At 32.2% G+C, this 21,507-nt stretch overlaps 4 protein-coding genes and 1 long non-coding RNA gene across 5 annotated transcripts in view; 2 read left to right on the top strand and 3 right to left on the bottom strand.

Annotated features, from left to right (window-relative positions):
- Positions 1-2,529, top strand: part of LOC109340849 — a 22,007-nt gene extending 19,478 nt beyond the window's left edge. Inside the window, exon 3 of the long non-coding RNA XR_002106849.1 lies at positions 2,519-2,529. This is a non-coding gene — a long non-coding RNA (uncharacterized LOC109340849). The remainder of the gene's footprint in view (positions 1-2,518) is intronic.
- LOC109340842 (50S ribosomal protein L30-like) lies at positions 486-1,154 on the top strand. The gene is made up of 2 exons (XM_019578600.1): positions 486-715; positions 796-1,154. Exons 1-2 carry the CDS (start codon positions 524-526, stop codon positions 928-930), a joined length of 327 nt encoding a protein of 108 aa, XP_019434145.1. The 5' UTR covers positions 486-523; the 3' UTR covers positions 931-1,154.
- LOC109340802 (protein NRT1/ PTR FAMILY 6.4) lies at positions 1,122-4,554 on the bottom strand. Its single transcript, XM_019578544.1, has 5 exons — positions 4,349-4,554; positions 4,129-4,249; positions 3,816-4,033; positions 2,686-3,233; positions 1,122-2,215 (listed from the first exon to the last, which is right to left on the bottom strand). The coding sequence occupies exons 1-5, from the start codon at positions 4,349-4,351 to the stop codon at positions 1,357-1,359; spliced, it is 1,749 nt and encodes a 582-aa protein (XP_019434089.1). The 5' UTR covers positions 4,352-4,554; the 3' UTR covers positions 1,122-1,356.
- On the bottom strand, positions 7,514-9,782 carry LOC109340775 (protein LYK5). Its single transcript, XM_019578516.1, is given in 2 exon segments — positions 7,514-9,695; positions 9,736-9,782. A coding segment is annotated over 1 exon segment (1,983 nt). The 5' UTR covers positions 9,660-9,695; positions 9,736-9,782; the 3' UTR covers positions 7,514-7,676.
- LOC109340780 (endoglucanase 11-like) lies at positions 10,945-14,615 on the bottom strand. Its single transcript, XM_019578522.1, has 5 exons — positions 14,233-14,615; positions 13,936-14,148; positions 13,621-13,821; positions 13,076-13,330; positions 10,945-11,671 (listed from the first exon to the last, which is right to left on the bottom strand). Exons 1-5 carry the CDS (start codon positions 14,479-14,481, stop codon positions 11,006-11,008), a joined length of 1,584 nt encoding a protein of 527 aa, XP_019434067.1. The 5' UTR covers positions 14,482-14,615; the 3' UTR covers positions 10,945-11,005.

Below are 21,507 nucleotides of genomic sequence, written 5' to 3'. Positions count from 1 at the left end.
TATATATATATATATATATATGTATATCTATCTGTTTTGGGTGCCATAGGAATTAGTGCTTGCAATTGATGGGGATTGGTTACACGATTCAATTTTACCTCTTTTTCCAATATAATGGTGAAATTAGTTGACCTTAAATCTAGGTTTACGAAATCATTTATAGGTTTAAATTTCTATGTTGTACTTATAACTTAAGCATTTACATTTTCTAAATGGCAGCTAATCTTTCCTTCGTATTTTATTTCCTTGTATCTTTGTGACTGTTTAACCATTCTTTTGAATCTGAGAATTGGTACAGAGGCTAATATTTAACTCAATTGTAATACTAAAATTATCTGTTTAAAACATTGTTGTTGAATGAAGTGTGGACAATTTGATTATTTCCCATTTCAACTAATCCCTTCCAATTTTATTTAATATATATTTTATTCATTAATTGTAAAATTTGATAATCTAGTTATCAAATAAATTATTCTATTAACTTAATTTATTCTCGTTGGTGTTCTGACTTCAAGTTGAAGACATGAATGCATTCAAGGCATACAAGGCTTGTGTCCCAATTGCTTGGAGCCCCAATCTCTATATAACTCTGGTGAGAGGTATTCCTGGGACCAGGAGGCTCCATAGGCGCACTTTGGAAGCACTGCGCTTGGGCAAATGCAACCGAACTGTCATGCGATGGAACACACCTACCGTCCGTGGAATGATCCAACAGGTTTTAACACAAGTCTATATTCTGATTGAAATGTCTTGTTTTTTTTATGCTAACATTGGTGAACCTTGTAACCCATTTAGGTCAAGAGGTTAGTTGTTGTTGAGACAGAGGAGATGTACAAGGCTCGCAAACAGAAGGAGGAAGCACATCGAGCTCTACGTCCTCCATTGGTCATAAGTCACCAACCTGCTTCTTCGGCTACTGGTTCTGTATAATATTCTGCTGTGTTTTTAGAGATATTATCTTCTTAATGCTAAACCTATCAAATGTCGAAGTTAAAAGCTTTACTTTGGTTATCAAATGCTTGAGTTCTTGTTTTAAAGATCAAGTTTTGGTTTAAATCTAGCATTGTAATGTTTTCAATGGATAAACATTAGTCAAATTTAGGCCTCTGTTTATGAAACCAGGCTATCAAGAGATTCTTTTAGTTATATCTTCAGATCGGAATCCTTTTTTTTTATAAATGTATGCAAAGAAATATAACTTACAATCTGCTTGGAGTTACTTAATAATACATAAATGATCCAAATAAAGAGAATGTTCTGCAAATCACCCAAATTAAGAAATATGGGGCATGATATTTAGTTCATGCACAGCATATACAGTGGCAAACAAATTAAGAATTTTTTTGAAACTATATCCTATGCTTCTTCCTTTCCAGTTATCACATCATTTGCACTCACAAGCTCTTTTTCTTCAACTTCGTTGGGCTTTATGTTGTGCTGAACTTTGTACTGATGTCTCATTGACAATAGAAGAAAGAGAAAGAAATTTAGTACTCCCAGCACTGCAAGCAGCCAATAGAAGTAGTCTAACTTGCCCTTGTCCAGATTGCTCCTGAACCATCTTTTATGACTTACTTTGTCCACAATTGACACCAATAAACTACTGACAAAGTAACCCATTGAAAGGGTAGTTAGGAAGAGTCCAGTGCTCATAGATTTCATCCTCTCTGGTGCCTCCCTGATGAAAAACTCTAGTTGGCCAACATAGGCAAATGCTTCCCCAGCACCCACTAGGAAAAATTGAGGGACCAGCCAGAAAGCACTTATTGTTGTATGATTTTCTACTGCATTCTCCCTCCTTTTTCTCTCAACAATTGCAGAAACCGCCATAGCAACAATGGAGAAAACGAGGCCAATCCCAACCCTCTGAAGACTTGTCAGCCCTTGGACATTGTGGGTGAGTTTCCGGGCTAAGGGCACAGTGAGTTTCTCATTTAGTGAAGTAAAGAGGAGAATTGTGATGATAAGAAAAGCTGATAGAGATCCTGCTGGAATTACTGCTGATCCAACTTTTCGGTTCATGAATGTAGCTTGCTCAATGGTGAAGGTGTTCATCTGAGAATAGATTGTCCAAAAGAGAATACAAGTAGACCAAATGGGAATGAGCTTGATTACCATTTTAACCTCTTCAACCTGAGTCACTGTGGAAACTATCCATGGGTTGGTTCCATCCTTAGAGCTGTTTTCATCTAAGATGGCAGCTTTGTCAAGGAACCTACCGGACAAAATGCCATGCAGTAAAATTACCTGTTAGCCTATGCTTGAATAACACCGTAAAATAGACTATTCATTGCATGAGACTCTCACCCAGTGGAATATGGTTAGGGTAGATGTATTATAAGTCGTTATTGGAGTTTCATCCATGAATACATTCTTGGCTATGAGCATAAATTGATTCAAGGTGATCTCTAATTAAATCATAATATCCAAACCTTGATTAAGGTTTAGATAATTGAATTTACCACAAGACTTTGGGATCTTTCATTTTTTTTTGTTAAATCCTTATCCTGTAATTTAGGCAGACACAATTGTAAATATCCAGTAATAGAACTCCCATGTGGTTGTCAAATATTTATAGGATAAATTTTGAAGCACACTGTTTTAATTTTAACTCTCTAAACTCTAGGCCTTCCTTTGGTAGAGGAGAAAGAGAATGAGAGGAGAGAAGTTGAAGAAGATATTTACCTGAACTTCTCTGTATGTGGGACCTTGGCTTCATGGTAACCATTGAGAAAGCTTGGCTGTGAAGGAATAGGAAGACTCCTCTTCTTCCAAGCCAAAATGAATACCCTCCATATAACTGTTAAAGGGCTCCCTTGAGGCCTCCTGAATCGGTAGAATGGCGTACCGCAGAGCAAAACAAGAACAGCAATCACCATTGTCCCTGCTGAAATTCCAAACCCCCACCCTCTTCCTATATTATCTTGCACATACACCAGCACTACCACAGCAAACAGGGACCCAATACTGATAAAGAAGTAGAATCTATTGAAGAAAAATATCATCTTCTTTTCCTCCTTGGGATCTGTTATATCAAACTGATCAGATCCAAAACCTGAGACATTAGATTTTATTCCCCCACCCCCCACAGCTATGGTATAAAGTGCTGCAAATAGAAGAGTCAACTGTTTGCCACTGGCCTCAATGCACTCATGGTTTTGTTTTCTGACACCAATGCATGGTGGGGGCTTCATGGAAGGAATGGTTGTAGCCAGAGTTAACAAAGACACACCCTGGTGCAAGAGAAGGACAAGAGAAGTAAGTAAACTGTTCTATCTTATGTGCACCAATTTATAATTTAAACAAATGCTAATTCAGTGCCCTTAAAAAGGCAAAGTTTTATTGGTTTTTGTTGATTTCTTAATCAATATCCTTAAGATACCAGTGGTCAGAGAGATCCATAATTTAATACCATTTCCACTGGGGAGATGGTTTTTGTTGTTGTCTGTTAGTAGAGTATCCTCACAAACATTTCTTAGGAGTTAGGACTAACTCCTTGGGCATTATCACAAGCAGTAGAAATGACAAAGCTAGGTAGTTCGAGAAAAACAAAAATGAGAAAATAATTTAACAGTAGACTTATTAGACCTTAGACATATTAAGGGGGCAATGCCTCCTTTATAGACAACAAGGTGACAACACCCTTGACCAACATGTCCCTTCAGCAATTATTTTCTTATAGAATTTGAACTTTGACCCTCCTATGCATGATTGCAAGGAAAGAGAATTGGTTGTAGTAGTGTGGTTATTATAAACCAAAAACGAAAACAACCAAGTGAGAGACTTATAGAACCTATTCAAAGCCTGAAACTTACCACAGCAGCTATGGTTGCAAATATAACAACAGTCAAGTATCTCCCTAGTTTTGCATCAGCTAGGAAGCCACCAAGGAGACCAAGTAAGTTGAGAGTTCCCATAACATTGGTCACTATGGTGGCAGATTTAGCTGATGGGAGATTCAAAACTCCAACTAAGTAGGTCACTAAGTTCATGGATATGCCCATAACACATATTCTTTCTGCAAGTTCAGTACCTGCATAAGAAAAAGTATTATACAATGGAGCCAAATAAGAGCCCTTAAGTTCAACCTTGAAAATATTACTCAAAATTCTAAGGATTGAGAAGTACCTAAGATGAGGCCTGCTGCCAGCCACCCTCCAGTTTTTGATTTATCAGCCGGATGACCTCGAAAATCCACTGCAGCAATGTCGTCTGCCCCTTCTTTCCCACCATGACTTGCAGCTAGAACCTACAAAATTGGTTTAGGAGAAAGATAAAACCATTAAACCATTAACAAAACTTAAGCATTCAACTACAACTATAAGATATCTTGAAGGTTAGTTAATACCATGTTTGAGTTTTTGTTGTAGAGGTAACTAAGTAGAGTCAGACAATGTGTTTCATTTCTAAGGCCAGTGAATTATAAGTGTAGTGGTGATGGAGAGTTAAGTATGATTTAGGAAGGAGTTTGATAAGAATTTGGACACATCTAGCTCGAAACAGGCTCCACCACTTCACAAGATGAGTGGTCTAAAGTGCTGAATCTACATTTTATGTGCCCCTCATGATTTTTGGTGTTATAATGTAAATAGCTGTGTGGCTTAGGCCCTACTGGTCCAATGAAAACAAAATGTGGAAAATGATAGGACTTGCATTCCTAACTTAGCCCCAAACTTACTTGGGAGTATATTTGTTGTCCCAAAATATGTCACTTCATGTGTTACTGCTTGCGATTGGTTGAAAAATATAGTTAAATTAAAAATTTAGTAATTAAATATTTTTCTGATCAATCATAAATCGTAACACTTTGGGACAGAAGATGTGATGGTATGTTACTGTCACAGTGAACAGTTGAGAAAGAAATATATCTAAAAAATTATGTTTTACACACTACTTCTGTGTGGAATTATATTTCCCATAGAGATAATATTTTGTTGTCATTTTGATTTTCACGAGGTAGTCTTGATATGCATGTTTATATAAAAAAATAAGTGAGGGATTGAGGTAGGTCCATTTATTATCAAAGAAACTTGTTAAATTATAATATTCAAATCTCTGAGTTGTATCTATCCCTTCATGCTTGATGAAGTAATGATTATGATGAATAAGTGAATGAATGTGGATAGAATCTGAGGGTGACAAGATATGACTTTTCTAATTTTATATGGTGGATTTAGGGAGGTCTGATTCTAATATAAAGTAGTTATTATTAAAAAGATCTGGTCTTCTTATAATGTTTGTGAAAGGGTTTCTCTAGAATAATGGTACTCTTTGAATTAGGGTTAGGGTTGCTGATTGTGGAATAGGGATCCTTTGTTCCCAATTTATATCTTATTTCCTGTTTTACCTACTTAAACATAGACATGTAGATATTAATATATTATTTTTATAAAATAAAATTAAAATGAGGTGTTATATTTTATTTGTTGGTAGATTTTGATTTGTCTGGGATAAGGAGACAAAAAAAATATAGGACAAATGATCTTGGTTTTTAATTGTAATGGCTTTTTAATCTTGGGTGATGATTAGATGTAGGTAATGGGCTAATCCCAGGTAAAAGATACTTAACATTTCTAAAGTATACTTTTTTTTAAATTTGTGAGAGTCGAGATGATGAGTGGTTGCTGGTGCAAGAGGCACAATTACAAACTAGAATGAGACCATTTCTAAGATTGTATAAGCAATGTGACTACAAAGTTAATGATGACTTATAAGGATTGGTTTGCACTATCGTATGTACCCGCCCGAACCCTACCCAAATTTAATATGGAAAACCTGAAGTGACTGAGTTCGAGTTATACCCGAGTTTAAGTTTTGGGTTCAAGTTTGGTATAATTGATACCCTACACCGAACCAGATTAATATATATAAAATTATTAAATTATACATAAATACATATATAAGTAGGGACAGGCATCACTGGTGTGGAGGTGATTTGTTCCTTTTTTTAGCCTTGTTCAGTTCAGTTTTCATATTGGTGTGTATATTTGATGTAATGTATATATAGTGAGGATACTATGCACCACTTTCCTTGTTCTCTTCATTCTTTTTTTTATATTGTGCATACAATGACAATATATAATTTTTTTTATGCTCTGTGTATACTTTTATGAACTAGGGTGAGTTAAATCTGTAAAATGTAATTTTTTTCCAAATCTGGTTCGTACATATAGGATATACAGCTAGGGGTCCCCCACTACATTTAAAATGTGGTGCTAGGTAGCAAAGAACATAGATAGTGGTTGTGGCTGAGATTTCTGTTATATCATTTTCAATATTTGGCAGAAATTGCACTCTCACTTGCTTAATTTTGTGGCCCAATGGAACTTCGAATACGCTCATAATCCGACAGACATGATCCAGCCCCACCAAAAAGAAATAATAAAATGAATGTAACGAACATGTCTTTTCATTTAACAAAGATCACCTGTATCAAAATTAATGTATTCTTATGTCCCTGACCAATGAAATTTCTCTAAGTAATGCAAATATATTATTTAATGGTTTTAGAATTTTTATTTTTAATAAAATATTACTTTTTAATTGGATCGAGATAAAAAATGAGACAAAAATTGAGACATTTGATCTCAATCCAATCTATCACAAACCATTATATATAAAGAACAGGTCACATATATTTTTTAAATTGTGGTTATATGATTATAAAACGACTTTCAATACAAATTTACTCATCTCTCTTAAAATTACAGAATCTCTACCTATATATATATATATAATTACAACACAGTACATAAAATATGGGGTAATTAGAAGATGGTAGAGACCCCATCATGATGTCCTTTCATAATACGCACTAATGATATTCAATTCACAAGGTGGGATTAATGAGTTATAAAATTAATTTATTTGATTTATATTAAAAAATTATATGAAATTTCTTAATATTATATAACATTATTTAATAATTTTATACTCTATATTTAAAAACTATTTTGCTATGATAAGGAAGAAAGGGAACAAATATACTTGGAAAACACAACATAATAGATAGTTATATGATGCATTTTGAAAGGATGAATCACTCCTGAAAAGGAATATATTGATTTCCTTGGTTGGACCATAGATAGTTAGATACAATGATTTACTTCATGAGCCACCCCATAAAGATCTAATTTGTTGATGAAAAATTTATAAATAAATTAAAAATACATCAAAACAATGTTTAGTTTTAAGTTTTAATCACCACTAAAACAAATAAAGGGACAAGGAAGTTTAAACCTTAATTAATGTTTTGTTAAAAAAATAACAAAGATAACTACTGAAGAATACAAGTAACCCAATTCAGATTGTGTAATGATGACATGCATGAGACATGAATACAAGTAACCCAATTCTAGAAGAATACAAAGAGGGAGAAGGATTTTACACGTAATGGAATAAAAAATGAAAGGCAATATCAACAGAAAAATCCAATTTTTTATCAACATATGAAACCATATCATTTATTAAATGACAAATTGTATTAAATAATGAAATACCCAATTTCAGAAATGAGAAATTGCACTTGTGAACTTCAATCTGTAGTAGCAAGTAAGTGAGTAACTAATACACACACAAGACACAAAAAATGAACTCTTATTACAACACATTGAACTGAAGAATCAATTGGCCATTAACATAGAAACCTGAGTTGTTGTGACAAATTATATGATTATCTATCTGCTGTCAAACATTTAGCTAACAGATCTGGACCGTTCAAACTCATCAGATGGATCCCAATCTAACATAGAGGATTGAATCTTAGACAAAGTCATGAGAACTTCAGAAATGTTTGGTCTTGAATTAAGGTCACGACCAACACATTTTTTGGCCATCACTGCCAATGAATATGCCAGATCCAAAGGGTATTCACCCTTCAAACTTGGATCAATGAAACCTCTAAGTTTCTCTCTAACATTGTCTCCTTCAAGTACTTGATTTATAGTTGCTGATAGAAACTGTTCTCCTGATATAACAGCTTCTTTTCCTGAAAGCAATTCCAAAACCACAACACCAAATGCAAAAACATCCATTTTTGGTGTTATCATACCATTTTCTATATACTCAGGTGCCATGTAACCTTGTGTACCTACCACATGTCTTGTTAACTGAAACCCCCCTTCTTCTCCTTGATCTTCCACTACTCTAGCTAACCCAAAGTTTGAAACTTTAGCTCTAAAATTTCCATCTAAAAGAACATTACCACTCTTCAAATTCTTATGAACATGAGGAGGGGTAACATAATTATGAAGGTAATTAAGTGCATCAGCAATATCATGAGCAATCTGAACTCTTTGAATCCAACTCAAAGACAAAGAATTCTTGTATTTCTTATCCATAGTGTGGAGCCAATCATCAAGAGAATCATTCTCAGAAAACTCATAAACAAGATAGGTGTTACCTTTGTAGACACAAAAACCAGACAACCTTATAATGTTTGTGTGGTTTATCTTCTTCAGAATGTTGATTTCGCCAGAAACATCCCCTTTTAGAATCTTTACAGCAGCATCATCACCCTTGAAAGAAGCTCTATAAACAGAACCCTTGATCCTGTTTTCTTCACTGAATGACCCTGTGGCCTTTTCCAACTCCTCAAACTTGTACAGTGTCAAAGACTCAACAGCATAGCGAATTCCTTCAGATGAGAGAGACCATGATTCTGAAGTGGATGTGGTTTCTGACACTTTCTTGGTGCCTTCAGTGGTGGTAGAATCCGACAAAATCTTAGTACTTTCCACCACCGGTAGCGGCGGCTCACGGCGGCGCCGGTAAAAACAGAACAAAAATACAAGGAGGATCACAAGAACAACAACACCAATAACTACACCAACAATAACCCATTTCGTAGAAGAACTTGAAGAACCACCACCACCCCCTTCCGGAGATGGAGGAGGAGGCGGCTGCGGCTGAGGCTGCGGCGAAGATGTCAAAATTTGTAACTTTGCCGGTGGTTCTTGCTTAAGAGGAACCAAAAGAGGTGTAAAGAAGAAAACAATAGAACCAGGAGAAAGCTCATTAGCATCCAAAACACTTTGTTCATCAACACCAAAAATCTCAGCAATGGAAGAAACAGATTCACCTTCAGATACAAGGTAAGTAAGCAAGTACTTGAACCCTTCATCAAGCTGTTTCTTTGTAGGACAAGCACACCTTAATGGCACATGCAAGTTGAGACCAGCAGTGAGATTCGTTGCCTCATATATATTCTGTGCCATAAGAGCTTGACATGTTGTAAGAGCCTGATAAGTATTATTAGCAATACTGAAATAAGTTTCACCTAGAGTCTTCAAAGTATATGTAGTGTTGTGTTGATATAGGTTATTGAAGCAAGAACAGTTAACAGGAACAGATATAATAGTGTTGGTGGGTATAGGATTAACATCAGTGATGTTGTTGGATTGAGCTATGAGAGAAGGTGTTGAATTGAGAAGGTAGGAAATGGAAGAAGGGGTGTTGTAGAATGGAGAAGATGATATGAAAGTGAGGTAAGATTGACAAGAAGGGTTACTATTGCAGATATTGCCATAAGTGGAGTTAGTTGTGTCTTCACATTTGAGTTGTTTGTTGTTTAAGTATTGTTGTTGGGAATGTGTTTGTGAAATGAGAAAGGGTAGAAGAAGAAGGGAGATTATGGTGCAAAAGATTGTAGGTGCCATCATAGTTGATCTTAGTAAGTGCTTTTCTTCTTCATTTATGTTGTGTTGTGTTATGTTATGTTGTATGTGGCTGAGGAATGGTAATGAGTGAGTCAACTTCAACGCGTCTTTGTGTTTATGTTTTGGTTCCGAAACCAACATCATCAACGGGTCAAACACGTTACATTTTAGGACTTTCAACCTTGGAACTATTATTATCTTTTCTTAACCCAATCTAAACGAAAGCATATATTTTTAAAAAAAATCATATTTTATAATAAATCTTCATATTAATCTTTTTATCACAGAAAAATGACATATATTATAATGAAATAATTTATTTATTAATAATTGATCTATATGCTATATATGCCATTTTCTTGTTAATATAAATATGTAATAGATAATAACATTACTCTTTTTTTTGTGAGTTTGACTTTATTTTCTTATTTTTTACCTTATCATGGTTGATTTTGGGGATCAGCAAGACCCCATTTTAGAGCTCACCTAGTTTTCTTTGGTGTTAATTCGATATATAATTTGGTTTCTTGGGTCCCATTAGAAATAGAAATTGAAATTGATTAGTTGAGAGAGTTTGATGTCGCATACGCTTGGTCTAGCTGGTTTTTATAAGCATGCTTCAAGCTTCAAATTTTTATTATTAGAATAAACTATATTTTTAATCACATTAGTATCTTTTATTTAAAAGATTATACTCATATCATGATAATAATTTAAGTTATATATGTATTAAATTGTGGGTGACCTATGTCAGGGCAAAAAAAATTATAATTTATATAGTTTTGCTAAATATCATAGACCGAGTCTAGTTTACTCTTACTTTTAATATTAAGGCTGCATATCTTTTTCTGAACTAGGCAACCCAATCTAAACGAAATATTTTTTTGGTTGGTTTGGATTTTTTATTTGTAATTATTGAGGTACATAGATTATATGTCAAATTTTGTGTTTTGATTCAATGAAAAAGTATCACTTAATGACTAGGAACATTAAGACATAACGATTTTAGGACACATAATTCATGTTCCTTGTGGAGGATGCTATCATTCAAGAACAAAAATATCAAACATACAAATTTAACTAATTAAATAGGATATATTTTAACCAATTAATATCACATTCACTTGTTTTAGTCACGAGCAAACAAAAAATTCATATGACCTCCCTTCCCAAATTAAATAGGATATATATTTAATCATTTAACTATATTATCAACTATCAACCAACTTATAAAGATTGTTCATAGTGAAGTTACATTTGCAGCCAAAAATCTCAGCTAAACAACAAATCACAAAAAGCTCTAGTAAAAACCATATACTGTATTAGTTTTACTATAATATAATCATTGTTTAAAATGCAGCAACCAAAAGTGAATTATAATCATTCAACAATTTTTGGTTCTCTATATGCAATAGTTTTGCAAAAACACCAACTAATGGAGCAGTATTATATGTGCATGCCTCAGTCTGCATGTAATTATATCTTTGATCTTCAAAATTGTCTTCCAAATCAGGCCCTCCAACCAAAGCCCCAACAAGAACATTAGGGTTAGGTGTTTCATTACTATACCAATTATCATACCCTTGTGCACACCCTATGAACCCTTTATTCTCTTTGTATGACACAATGGAAGCCCCTCTATGATGCACCCTTTTGGGGTATCTAGGTCCATAACCCACTAAGTAACTCATGTTCATTGGGTTAGAGCCTAAAATATAATCAACTTGTGATTTAGCAAAAGTGAGAATTTCTTCATGGTTTACAATGCCCTCATGACACTTGAGCTTATGGTTTGTGTTTTGGAGGAAATCAGAATACACTGTGAGCAAAAATGCTGCATTTGAAACGTATTGCATGTTGTTCCACTTTCTAACATATAATAATCCTGCTGGGGTTCTTTCCACATTGCTGCCATTGTTGTTTTTGTTGAGACAAGAACATATATAGAACTCTGCTTTTGATCTATATTGTTCGAGTATATCACTATGCTTTTTGTGTTTTTCTTCGTTCAAAAACTGCAAAACATTAAACTGAGTAGTAAGATTGCAAATACTTGCAAATATATCCTAATGGCATGTAACGTAACTCAAGTGTTAACAAATATGTTAGGAAGTACATAATCATGCATTTTTTATATCGAAAAAGGTTAGTATGTTAATATTTGTGGGTGAGACTCAAATCTTCAACATCCTTCACTCCAATCATTCACCTTAACCATCAAATAAATAGCCTTATAACTCAATTTTCTTTTAAATTTGTTACGAGTAAGACTCAAACTCACAATCTCCTACATTTCATTTCTTAAACCATTCACTACACCAGCCTACATAATCATGCATTGAAAACTGAAAAGGATGTTTTGCCTCTTTATCCAAAGGGGACAAAAAGAAGTACCACCAACTCAATGAAATTTTTTTATTTTAATTCTTATGGATCATATATGGTAAGGCTAAGCTATATATATTGGGTTCAGCATCCCAAAATATTTAATGATCCAATTTTTTTGGGACCTAAAGTCTCCAAATTAATGAGCTACACTATCTAACTTATGTTACACATTAAATGTTTTGAAGAGTAGGTTAGCAAGACCATCCGAAGTTTTTTTTGGTGAACTCTGCACTGCTCAATCAACCCTAAATTGTAAACATTCTTCACTATTATCTACTAAAAGTAAACATCGATCACTATTTTTTGTGTGAATACATTGTTCACTATTAGTTAGCAAAGTATTATATTAAAGAAAGTCTCCAACACTGTATTAGTCAAATAGAAATGTGGCTAGTAAGAAACATAGAAGAAGCTTGACTTGTCAGCTTTAGTTGGTGGGGCAGTCCAATAAATTTCTGACCTCATGGGTCGAAGGTCTAGCATATATCAAGCAGGAAATTATGCAAATAATGCATATATGGAACATTTATATTGTGCATTTCATAACTTACCTATATTTTCCTCCAAGGTAAATTTAAAAACTGAGGCATACAAGTCAAGAAAATACTGAAAATAAAATTGATGTTGGAGCATAAAAGGCTCAGTACCAAAAACATTGAGCTCAACCATAAGCATAACACTTTAATTACACTTTCACTCAAAGCAAAAGCACCACTAGCACATGGCCTTGTGCACAGATAAAGTTTTTAGTTTTTAGCACCCACAAATAATACTATACCTTAATTATTGAATACTACTTGGATTAATTATTACTTCAAAAAAATATCTAAGATTTAAGCCATCATTTTCGGGTTTGAAAAGAGAATCCAAATAAAGTTGGAGAAATATGATCCACTCACACACAAAAACAAAACCAAAAGAGGGTGTAGGTTGAAAAAAACAAATGAAATGAAAACATGGAGTACTATATATTAGACATGTTTAAAAGTGTTGAGTAACACAAGAGAGTGATTGAAGGAAACTTTTATTACCTTAGATGCTAGGATTTGAATACCAGCATATTTAACGTCCCAACTGAACTCAGAAATGGACCATCCAATGCCACCAAAAGTATGAGACTTAGAAATAATGTACTCAAAATATTCTTCATTGTCGGTGGCCTTGTATAACCACATGGCTGCCCATAACAACTCATCCATGTATCCACTCACCGACGCATAGTAACTCTTCACTACTCCAACACTTGCATCATAATTTCCTCTATATTTGTCTCCAAACTCAAATAACTACACGCCACAACAACAACATTAACATATCAAAACTATTATTATCATACTTAGTCAAAACTAATCCAAGCATTTACATCATGGGATAATGTTTTGTTAACTAACTTGTACCTTAAACCGTTTGCCATGCATTCAATTTTGATTATTAATTATTGGATACTCAAATAGTTGACAATGTCAGCATCTTAATATTATTTTGTTGTGGATGAGACCTGAACTTATTATCACTTAATTTTTTAAATTAATCACCCTAACCCTTCACCAAATAATGTAGAGTAAAGCATATATACCTGTTGGGCATGGTGTAGAAGAAGGTGAGAGTAATGTGGGTTAGTCTTCCTAAACAAAATGGAGGCAGCTGCCATAGCTGCCGCCGTCTCTCCGGCCAGATCTGAACCAGGATTGTTATCATCTATCTTGAAAGCTCGCCGCGAAGTTGTCATGTCCTCAGGGCGTTGCCAGCAATAATGGTCAGTGTCACCATCACCCACCTTAACAAAAATAACAAAACTACTTAATTTACTTAATTATAACTCTTATGAATTGTGTTTCAAACCAATGTCTCCAAGTAAAACAATGGGAAATAAATAAGGGAGTTAAAGTACCTCTGCCCATAAGACATTAGGGCTAGTGTGAGCTTTGATAAAGTAATCAGTGCCCCATTTAATTGCCTCCATTGTTTGTTCTAATTCACCTGCATCTGCAATTTGTTGTCCATACTCAATGGCACCCCATGATAGCATTGTCACTGTGAATGCCATTGGTAAACCAAACTTCACATGATCACCCGCATCATAATATCCTCCTACTAAATCCACCTACGAAAAACGCTTTATTTTTGCATGAGAATTGTCATATATAAACACCAACTAAGAAAGTGAAAGACAAGAATTTGGACTAACTCCTTGTTCTAAGCCATCAGTGAGACCAGAATGGTGGCGCCATGTGACACGTTGGTTATAAGGTATCCTCCCAGATCGTTGTGCTTCAAAGTAGTGTAGGCTCTTTGAAAGGGCATCACCATAATCAAAGGCTTGAGTTGAAGTGAAAATGGTGCAGATGGAGAGGTAAAGAGAGTAATGCTGTAGAAATATAGGGATCTTGGAAGCTCCAAAATGGTGTTTGTTATGTGTCTTTCTCATCTCCTCCATTGTTCTTCTTCACTATTCCTAATCAACAAACTTTTTAGGAGGGAAGAAGGGAAAGATAATAGGGGGAAAAGTAGTGATGCCTCACCACACTTAAGTACACAGTGGTTTGGATTCTATTGTCTTTGAAAGGTTGTGATGTGTTTATGATCTATTTATTTAACTAATAGGTACCCTTCATTCAGTGAGAGAGTCCCCACATGAAACTCTTATCACTTTTGTATTTGTTTCACACATGGTGAATTTTCCCTATACTTGGATTGAATGGTATATGTATGAGACAAATGAGGAAAAAACCCTGCTCTCTGTTGAAAATCTTCATTGGTATTTTAATGCAGTTATTCATTCCATTTATTACAAGATCCTCGGATTAGGGTAGAGTTTTTATTAAGAGGGAGATGTTACAAAAGGATCTAGATTCATTGTGGAGGTGCAAGTTTGCTATTATGTATATTCAATTCATTACATGTGTATGTTTTAATTATATAAGTTAAGAAAAATTAGAAAATAAATGAAATATAAATACATCTTAGTTGATGTGCTTTTAACATACACGTTATTTAAAATAAATAAATAAATAAATTGGTTTTTGTTAATTACTACCACAATGGACTAAAAAAGTCTTTATTAAGAAATAATGTATTTAATATTATAATTAAGATTGAGTTTTTAAATTTGTGATAAAATTTTACTTTTTTCGAAATTAGGAGGACTTATTCAACCAACTCATGATGCATGTGGAGCATACCAGTATTACAATATCTTACATGCATGGTCTTTTTTTGGGTACATTTACATGTGCACTTTAAAGCTTTAACTTTATTATATAAGTATGAAAAATAATATTTCTTCCCTCACATTTTAATTGCCACATTAGTATTTTTGATATTTTTAGTTTTTCAATATTTGATTTCCTCTTTCATTCTTTAATTATCTCTTAAGACTAATGTTAAGAAAACCTTTAAAAAAATATAACTTTGAAAAAAAAAACAAAAAGAAAGGAAGTATTAGTTAGAAACTAAACTTGGTCTAAATTGGAGTGTTGGGTCCATAAATGCCATGCAGGGGTTGTCTTTTCTTGTCTTTGTAAATAGTTAACACATCATTGTACACAAATTTTAAGTAGATCAAACAATGATCTTTTTATAGGCAAAGTTGGTCACAATCTTGTATCAAAAGCGATGTGGTGCTATTAAGAGATTACGCCTAACAATCCTTGGTCTAAGCAAAAACTATATGTTGAAAATTATTTGATATAAGTTCATTGCCCCACCATATATTATTTCATTATTCTTGGTCGTAGCTCTTCCCTCTCTGTCTCTTGTTCAATAGTTTGAAACAAAAATGATACCATGATGATAACAACTTTTTGGTATGTTTCCATGAAATTGAATATAGGGACTTGCCCGATCTAATAATGTCTCATTCCCTATATTAGATCAATTGGATATTGTTATATAAATAAATAATTATAAAAAACAAAAACTAACATTCTAATTGGCTTATGACATGGAATGAAACACCCTTAAAAACATGTGATCTATATGTTCCTATAGCCGTAACTAGTTTAAACTGAGAAACCACAGCCACCACAGAGGTAAAGGGGAGGACACAATCTAAAACTACTTGAAGACAATTATGCTATTCTAACAACTAATGTTGAGGTAATTATTTCCATCACTAGAAATAACCTTTATGCTTGTGTGTAAGAGGACTAGGCAATATAATAATTAATTAGTGATAGCTCTCTCAAGATGAGACTTTTTATGCGTTTAGGCAATAGTATAAAATGTAAGTAATTTCTTTTAACAAACCACCTGAAAAGAAAGGGATCAAATTGAAGCTTCATGGAAATTTTCAAGGGACTATTTAGTTTCAAGGGAAATTTTCACAAGAGCAAATGATCAAAGAGATTTGATTTTTTTTCACTATCACAATGCCGAGTAAAAAATTCAGAAATTAAATTAAGTATTTTTCTTTATTTAATTAATGAATCATGTAATTCCTATTAGGAGTGTATCTCAATCCCTTTGGATTGTATTAATTAAGAACCTATAACGCTTCTTATTTATCTTCCTCCGGTACCCATTAATAAAGTTTTATCTTTGTTTGCAGATATTTTTTTTTATCTTTTTAGTTTTAATTAAAAGGGATTTTATTGGAATGAATCAAAAAGTTTATGGAGAAATTTTGAAGAATGCTCAAATATCACAATCCAATGTCTTTCTGTATTTTTAAACATGGTGGTGAAATTTCAAACTTTTCTAATTCAAGAAATACTTTATTCCATGGACGAATTAATTTAATATCAATACACTTATATCATTTTCAGTGATGTTGAATTGATTTCCACGGAAGCTGGTATTTTTTTTTCAGTATAGCTATCGGTTTCTGAATTATTATTACCCTCTCTTCCTTTTTAATTGTGCTTTTCGGGAAAAAAAATTGTATATCATTCTACTAAATCTACCTACTAATTTTTTTATTTATAAAAAAAATGATATGTGTCACAAGATTAATAATTTATTTATTAGTAATTGGTTTTTAAGTAACATGTATCTCTTTCGTGTGTATATGAGGATTAGTAAAATAATTTTTGAGCAAAAATATACCCAAGAGGATACTGATTAACTTTTTTACAATTCTACTCTTGGATAGTTAATAAGAGATATAATGAGTGAAATATACAAACTATAATTATCACAGTAAAATATGAATAATAAATAAAATAAGTACTCACATAAATTTAATACAAATAGACATACTTATTATCATTCTTAATTTACACGCGACAACGTAAAAAGGAAGTACAAATTATATAATCAATTTGTGTGGTTCCAATGATGTTAAATACTAATCTATTTCAAAAGTATAGCCATAATTAAATTGAGTTTTTTGTCTAACTTTTTCATAAATATGGCAAGTATTTGGACCTGATTATTTATTCAAATATTCATGTCCAAATTCAGTATAAAAAGTAAATACTTAATCACACTTAACTTAAAATTATTCAAATAGTTATTCTACTGCATTCCCCAATCAGTGTAAGAATAACTGGATATACCAAGTAATGGTTATTTATAAAATAAGGCTTGGAATTTTCTCACTAGTTAAGTTGTAGGAGTGTTCATGTTAAAGTTCCTACAAGACTATTTTTTTAATGTGTATTCTATGATTATTTTGATTTATCCAAGAATAATAAGTTGTCATGGTTATTTATCCATTTCTAAGAGTACTCTATTGTTATTTATCGATATCCCATGTTGGTTTATCCTTTTGAATAAATTAAAATGTATTTTTGGACATATATGAATAATCATTTCTTGGAAAATCTCCTAATAAACCTTTATTTAAAAAACTAAAACACATTATCTTTAAATTTGTTCCCTGAAATCGCTAAGAAAAGAGAAGAAAGCTCATTATGATTCTTAATTACACCAATCAAATCAACATTAATAAGGGTAACATGCACTACTAACATAATAATTCGTCTCGGGTAAATAAAAAGATCAACATTATATGATGTCACATCAAGAGCTTAATTGCCTATGTCCTCAAAGTCCACCTGATTAACCAATGCAACATGTTTCAATGTAAACAAATAAACTAAAAGTATGAGAGCAAAAAATGAATGTAATAACGTGAGTGAGTTTTATATAATGTTACAATACTATTCATTATTTATGTTTAATTATTATTAATTCTTAAAAAATAATATAAATAAATGATAAGTAATGTATTAACTATTAAATATATATAAATTTTCACAAGTACATAGGTATTACAATTTAAAGGTATATCATGATTAAATACTCAATAAAACTAGACAAGAAATACTATGAACTTAGGTATAAATTTTTAAAAACACTAATTTAAAGATTTTGTTTTATTTCGGAAATGTACACTTAATTATAAAATTATCCTTATTATATGAAATATTATTTAAATGTTAATTTTCAATAAAATTATAAAAATGTGAATAACAAGGTGATTTTCATACTTAAAGTGTAAAATTAGAATTAACTATATTCTATAGCATATTTTAATGATGTATAAGTAATGTTTAATAATTGTGGCTATGTTTTTTTTAAAATAAATTAAGTGCATGAGCTACATTTTCTAGAAAAAAGTTTCCTCGTATTTATCTTGTGTACAAAATTAAGATAACATAAATTTTTTATTTTTACACTTCTACCCATCAATATTAAATATTAAATGCGATAAACAATTAGTGAAATATAGTAACTATATAATTAATAGAGAAATGAATGATATCTTTAAAAATATGTACATAAACTTAGTATAAATAACATATTAGATATATAATTATTAATCTATCTACACCAAACTTAAAATAATTAAAAAGGAATAGTCAAAAGTAAGGGTATTTTCAAATCTATTTGAACTAATTTTTAGCTAAACAGTATCTGATTCGAACAAATCAATTACATGTTGTCCAGTTTGATTGGTCGAAATTTAAAACATATAGTCCAAAAATATCTAGTTCAGTTAAGTTTCTATTAAAAAACAAAAAAATATAATGTATTTTGAAAGTGAAAAGTTTTGCATAAAAAACTGTTTCTTTAAAAATAACAAGTTTAGTTAAAATATCAAATTCAGATAAAGATGATAAAAAATAAGTTTATTCTAAGTATTAAGTCATGAAAACATTTAATTTAACGTTAGCAATATAAGACAACAAAAATGAAATTAACTCTACAACATGAGAAGGAGTATAACAACATGAACGAGATCGACAACATGATTTTAACAATTGAAGTTTTAATTACTAACTAATAAGCCTTTAACATTTATAAATTACAAACAAAAATAAATTTTAAATAATTAACTGCATTACTCATTAAATTTAGGATTAGAATCTTCTTAAATTTTAAATTATTAATTGTGATCTCAATTTAAATAAGTTCAAAAAAATATACAATAGAAGATATTAATAGAAAAATTTGTAAGAGAGAATACGAGTAAGAGAGAGTGTACTACAAAAAATTATCCGATTAGCCACGGTTAAAACCGTCGCTAATGTACCACAAAACCGTGGCAAAGTACCGCAGCCACGGTTTCCTGTACCCTAGCGATTACTGGCGTTGCAAAAATTTTGCCACGGTCTATTTATGATATAGCCACGTCTTCACCAAGTGTGGTAACATTTCTTTAACCACAGTTTCAACCGTGGCTAATTTGACTACACCCGTGGCTAATATTTACCATTAATTTAACCACGTTATAACCGTGGCTAATTATTTATTCAGTTATTCACATATTCCTCTCCTCATCCTCTCTAGCAATCATTATATTCCATAAAATAATGATAAATTTATTAAAGAAATTAAATATTTACAAGCTAAAATTGATTCTCAATTTACAAAATATTCTTTCATTTCATATTTCTTTCTATCATAAAAAGAAAGTAAGATAAATAAATAAGGAGGTCCATATAAATAGGAATGAGTATTTTAGCACATAAAACGGTGCTAATTTATATAACAAATGAGTCCCTTCATAAATATGAGATATCCCATCTACCCAATTTCAAACAAGAATTTGAACAAATCACTTAAGGAAATAATCTCTTCTACACGCTTGCTCTCAGCTTCAATAATCACAAGTTTTCTAACCTCTGTAAAAATTAATAAAAATGAATTAGCTTAAGGACCTAAGTTTTGTGATAAAACAACTAAGGGATTAAACCTTTATTATCACAATATTACTCTGCATTTTTTATGATCATTTAGTGTATTTTGATGAAGATTTAACACTCACCTTCATAAATATGGCATCTCCTTTAGGCCCACTTTGAAACATGTCTCCTACAACATTTTCCACTCCTGCAACATTAGGTAGTTATAACTTTTGAAATGTAAAATGTTTAACCATGCATAACTAATAGTACAATATATTATACTAACAGAAATTAGAAGGAAGTTATACGAGGATAGGAAGGAGAATGTTGTATGACATGAGGTAAGTCAAAATTGATACCCTTAAGAGGATTCTTTTCCAGACTCTGAATGCAATAAAAAGTGGCTGGGCTTCCAGCAGGAAGATGTTGGACTATTCCTATTAGCCATACCCTTAAAAGGACTAATTCCAGGATATATCATTAGTTAAATTGCATAAAAGAATGAATATGTATTCGAAATATAACTCTTAGAATTAGGATTAAGATCATTAGTAGAATCAAATACCACTAAGGATCTTTTATATATAATGGAAAACAAGTTGCACCTTCAATGATTCTTTCCCCATGCATAAATGCCAAGAACAAAGAATGAGGCTCAAGCTACTTTTCCATTTGGGTGCTTCAAATATCTAGTTTCAATTAAGAAAGCAACACTTATCCCCGTGATAATGCAACAAGAATCTAGATAGCCCAAAATATGGATTATGGATTATGAATTCCCTTCAATGAAAGACTACCATATGTTTCTTCTTCCCTAAAATATACTATGGGTTAAAAGTTATTACACTGGCCCTAAATACAAGTGTAAGTGATAGTGATTTTTCAAAATGACTTGATAGCCTATAGATAAAAAGCTTCTGAAAAAAAGCAATCATTTTTATTTAGTTATATATGCAATAATCGAAAGGAAGCAAACATACCGCAAGGAGATTATTCAAGATAACAAGGCCATCTACAAAGAATAGCTTCAGTGGGTCTATAAAAGATAGCTTATCAAGTCGCAAAACCTTGCAAAACTCATGAGCTTGAACCATTGAAGTTTGAGGCATATTGCAAAGGAAAGAAACCTCACCAAAGGAACTGTAGGTTCACAATGTAATTATGTCCTCTGTATCACCATCTTCCTGCATTATCTCTGCTGTAGATAACAACAAAAACAGTCAAAAAATGTTTAGATATGGGAGATAGTGTTTTGATAGCACCTAAGAGGAACTTGTATGCATATTCCTCAAATATAGAAGCATCACAGTTAGATGTGAAATAATCCTGGTTCATGTTTTCTTATCTTCTTTTCAACATAGCATTTTCTTACATAATCTTCATCTTCT

The sequence above is a fragment of the Lupinus angustifolius genome, chromosome LG02 (genome assembly GCF_001865875.1).
Source record: "Lupinus angustifolius cultivar Tanjil chromosome LG02, LupAngTanjil_v1.0, whole genome shotgun sequence".
NCBI lineage: Eukaryota > Viridiplantae > Streptophyta > Magnoliopsida > Fabales > Fabaceae > Lupinus > Lupinus angustifolius.
The sequence above is the reverse complement of the archived record's forward strand: the minus strand, read 5'-3'. Positions and strand labels throughout refer to the sequence as shown.

Coding starts and splice junctions, on each gene's coding strand:
- LOC109340842 (XM_019578600.1), top strand. CDS start 524: ATGAATGCATTCAAGGCATACAAGGCTTGTGTCCCAATTGCTTGGAGC. Junction 716..795: donor TCCGTGGAATGATCCAACAG/GTTTTAACACAA, acceptor TAACCCATTTAG/GTCAAGAGGTTAGTTGTTGT.
- LOC109340802 (XM_019578544.1), bottom strand. Junction 3,234..3,815: donor TTGCAACCATAGCTGCTGTG/GTAAGTTTCAGG, acceptor CTCTTGCACCAG/GGTGTGTCTTTGTTAACTCT. Junction 2,216..2,685: donor CCACATACAGAGAAGTTCAG/GTAAATATCTTC, acceptor TTTGTCCGGTAG/GTTCCTTGACAAAGCTGCCA.
- LOC109340780 (XM_019578522.1), bottom strand. CDS start 14,481: ATGGAGGAGATGAGAAAGACACATAACAAACACCATTTTGGAGCTTCC. Junction 14,149..14,232: donor CTGATGGCTTAGAACAAGGA/GTTAGTCCAAAT, acceptor CGTTTTTCGTAG/GTGGATTTAGTAGGAGGATA. Junction 11,672..13,075: donor TTCAAATCCTAGCATCTAAG/GTAATAAAAGTT, acceptor AATGTTTTGCAG/TTTTTGAACGAAGAAAAACA.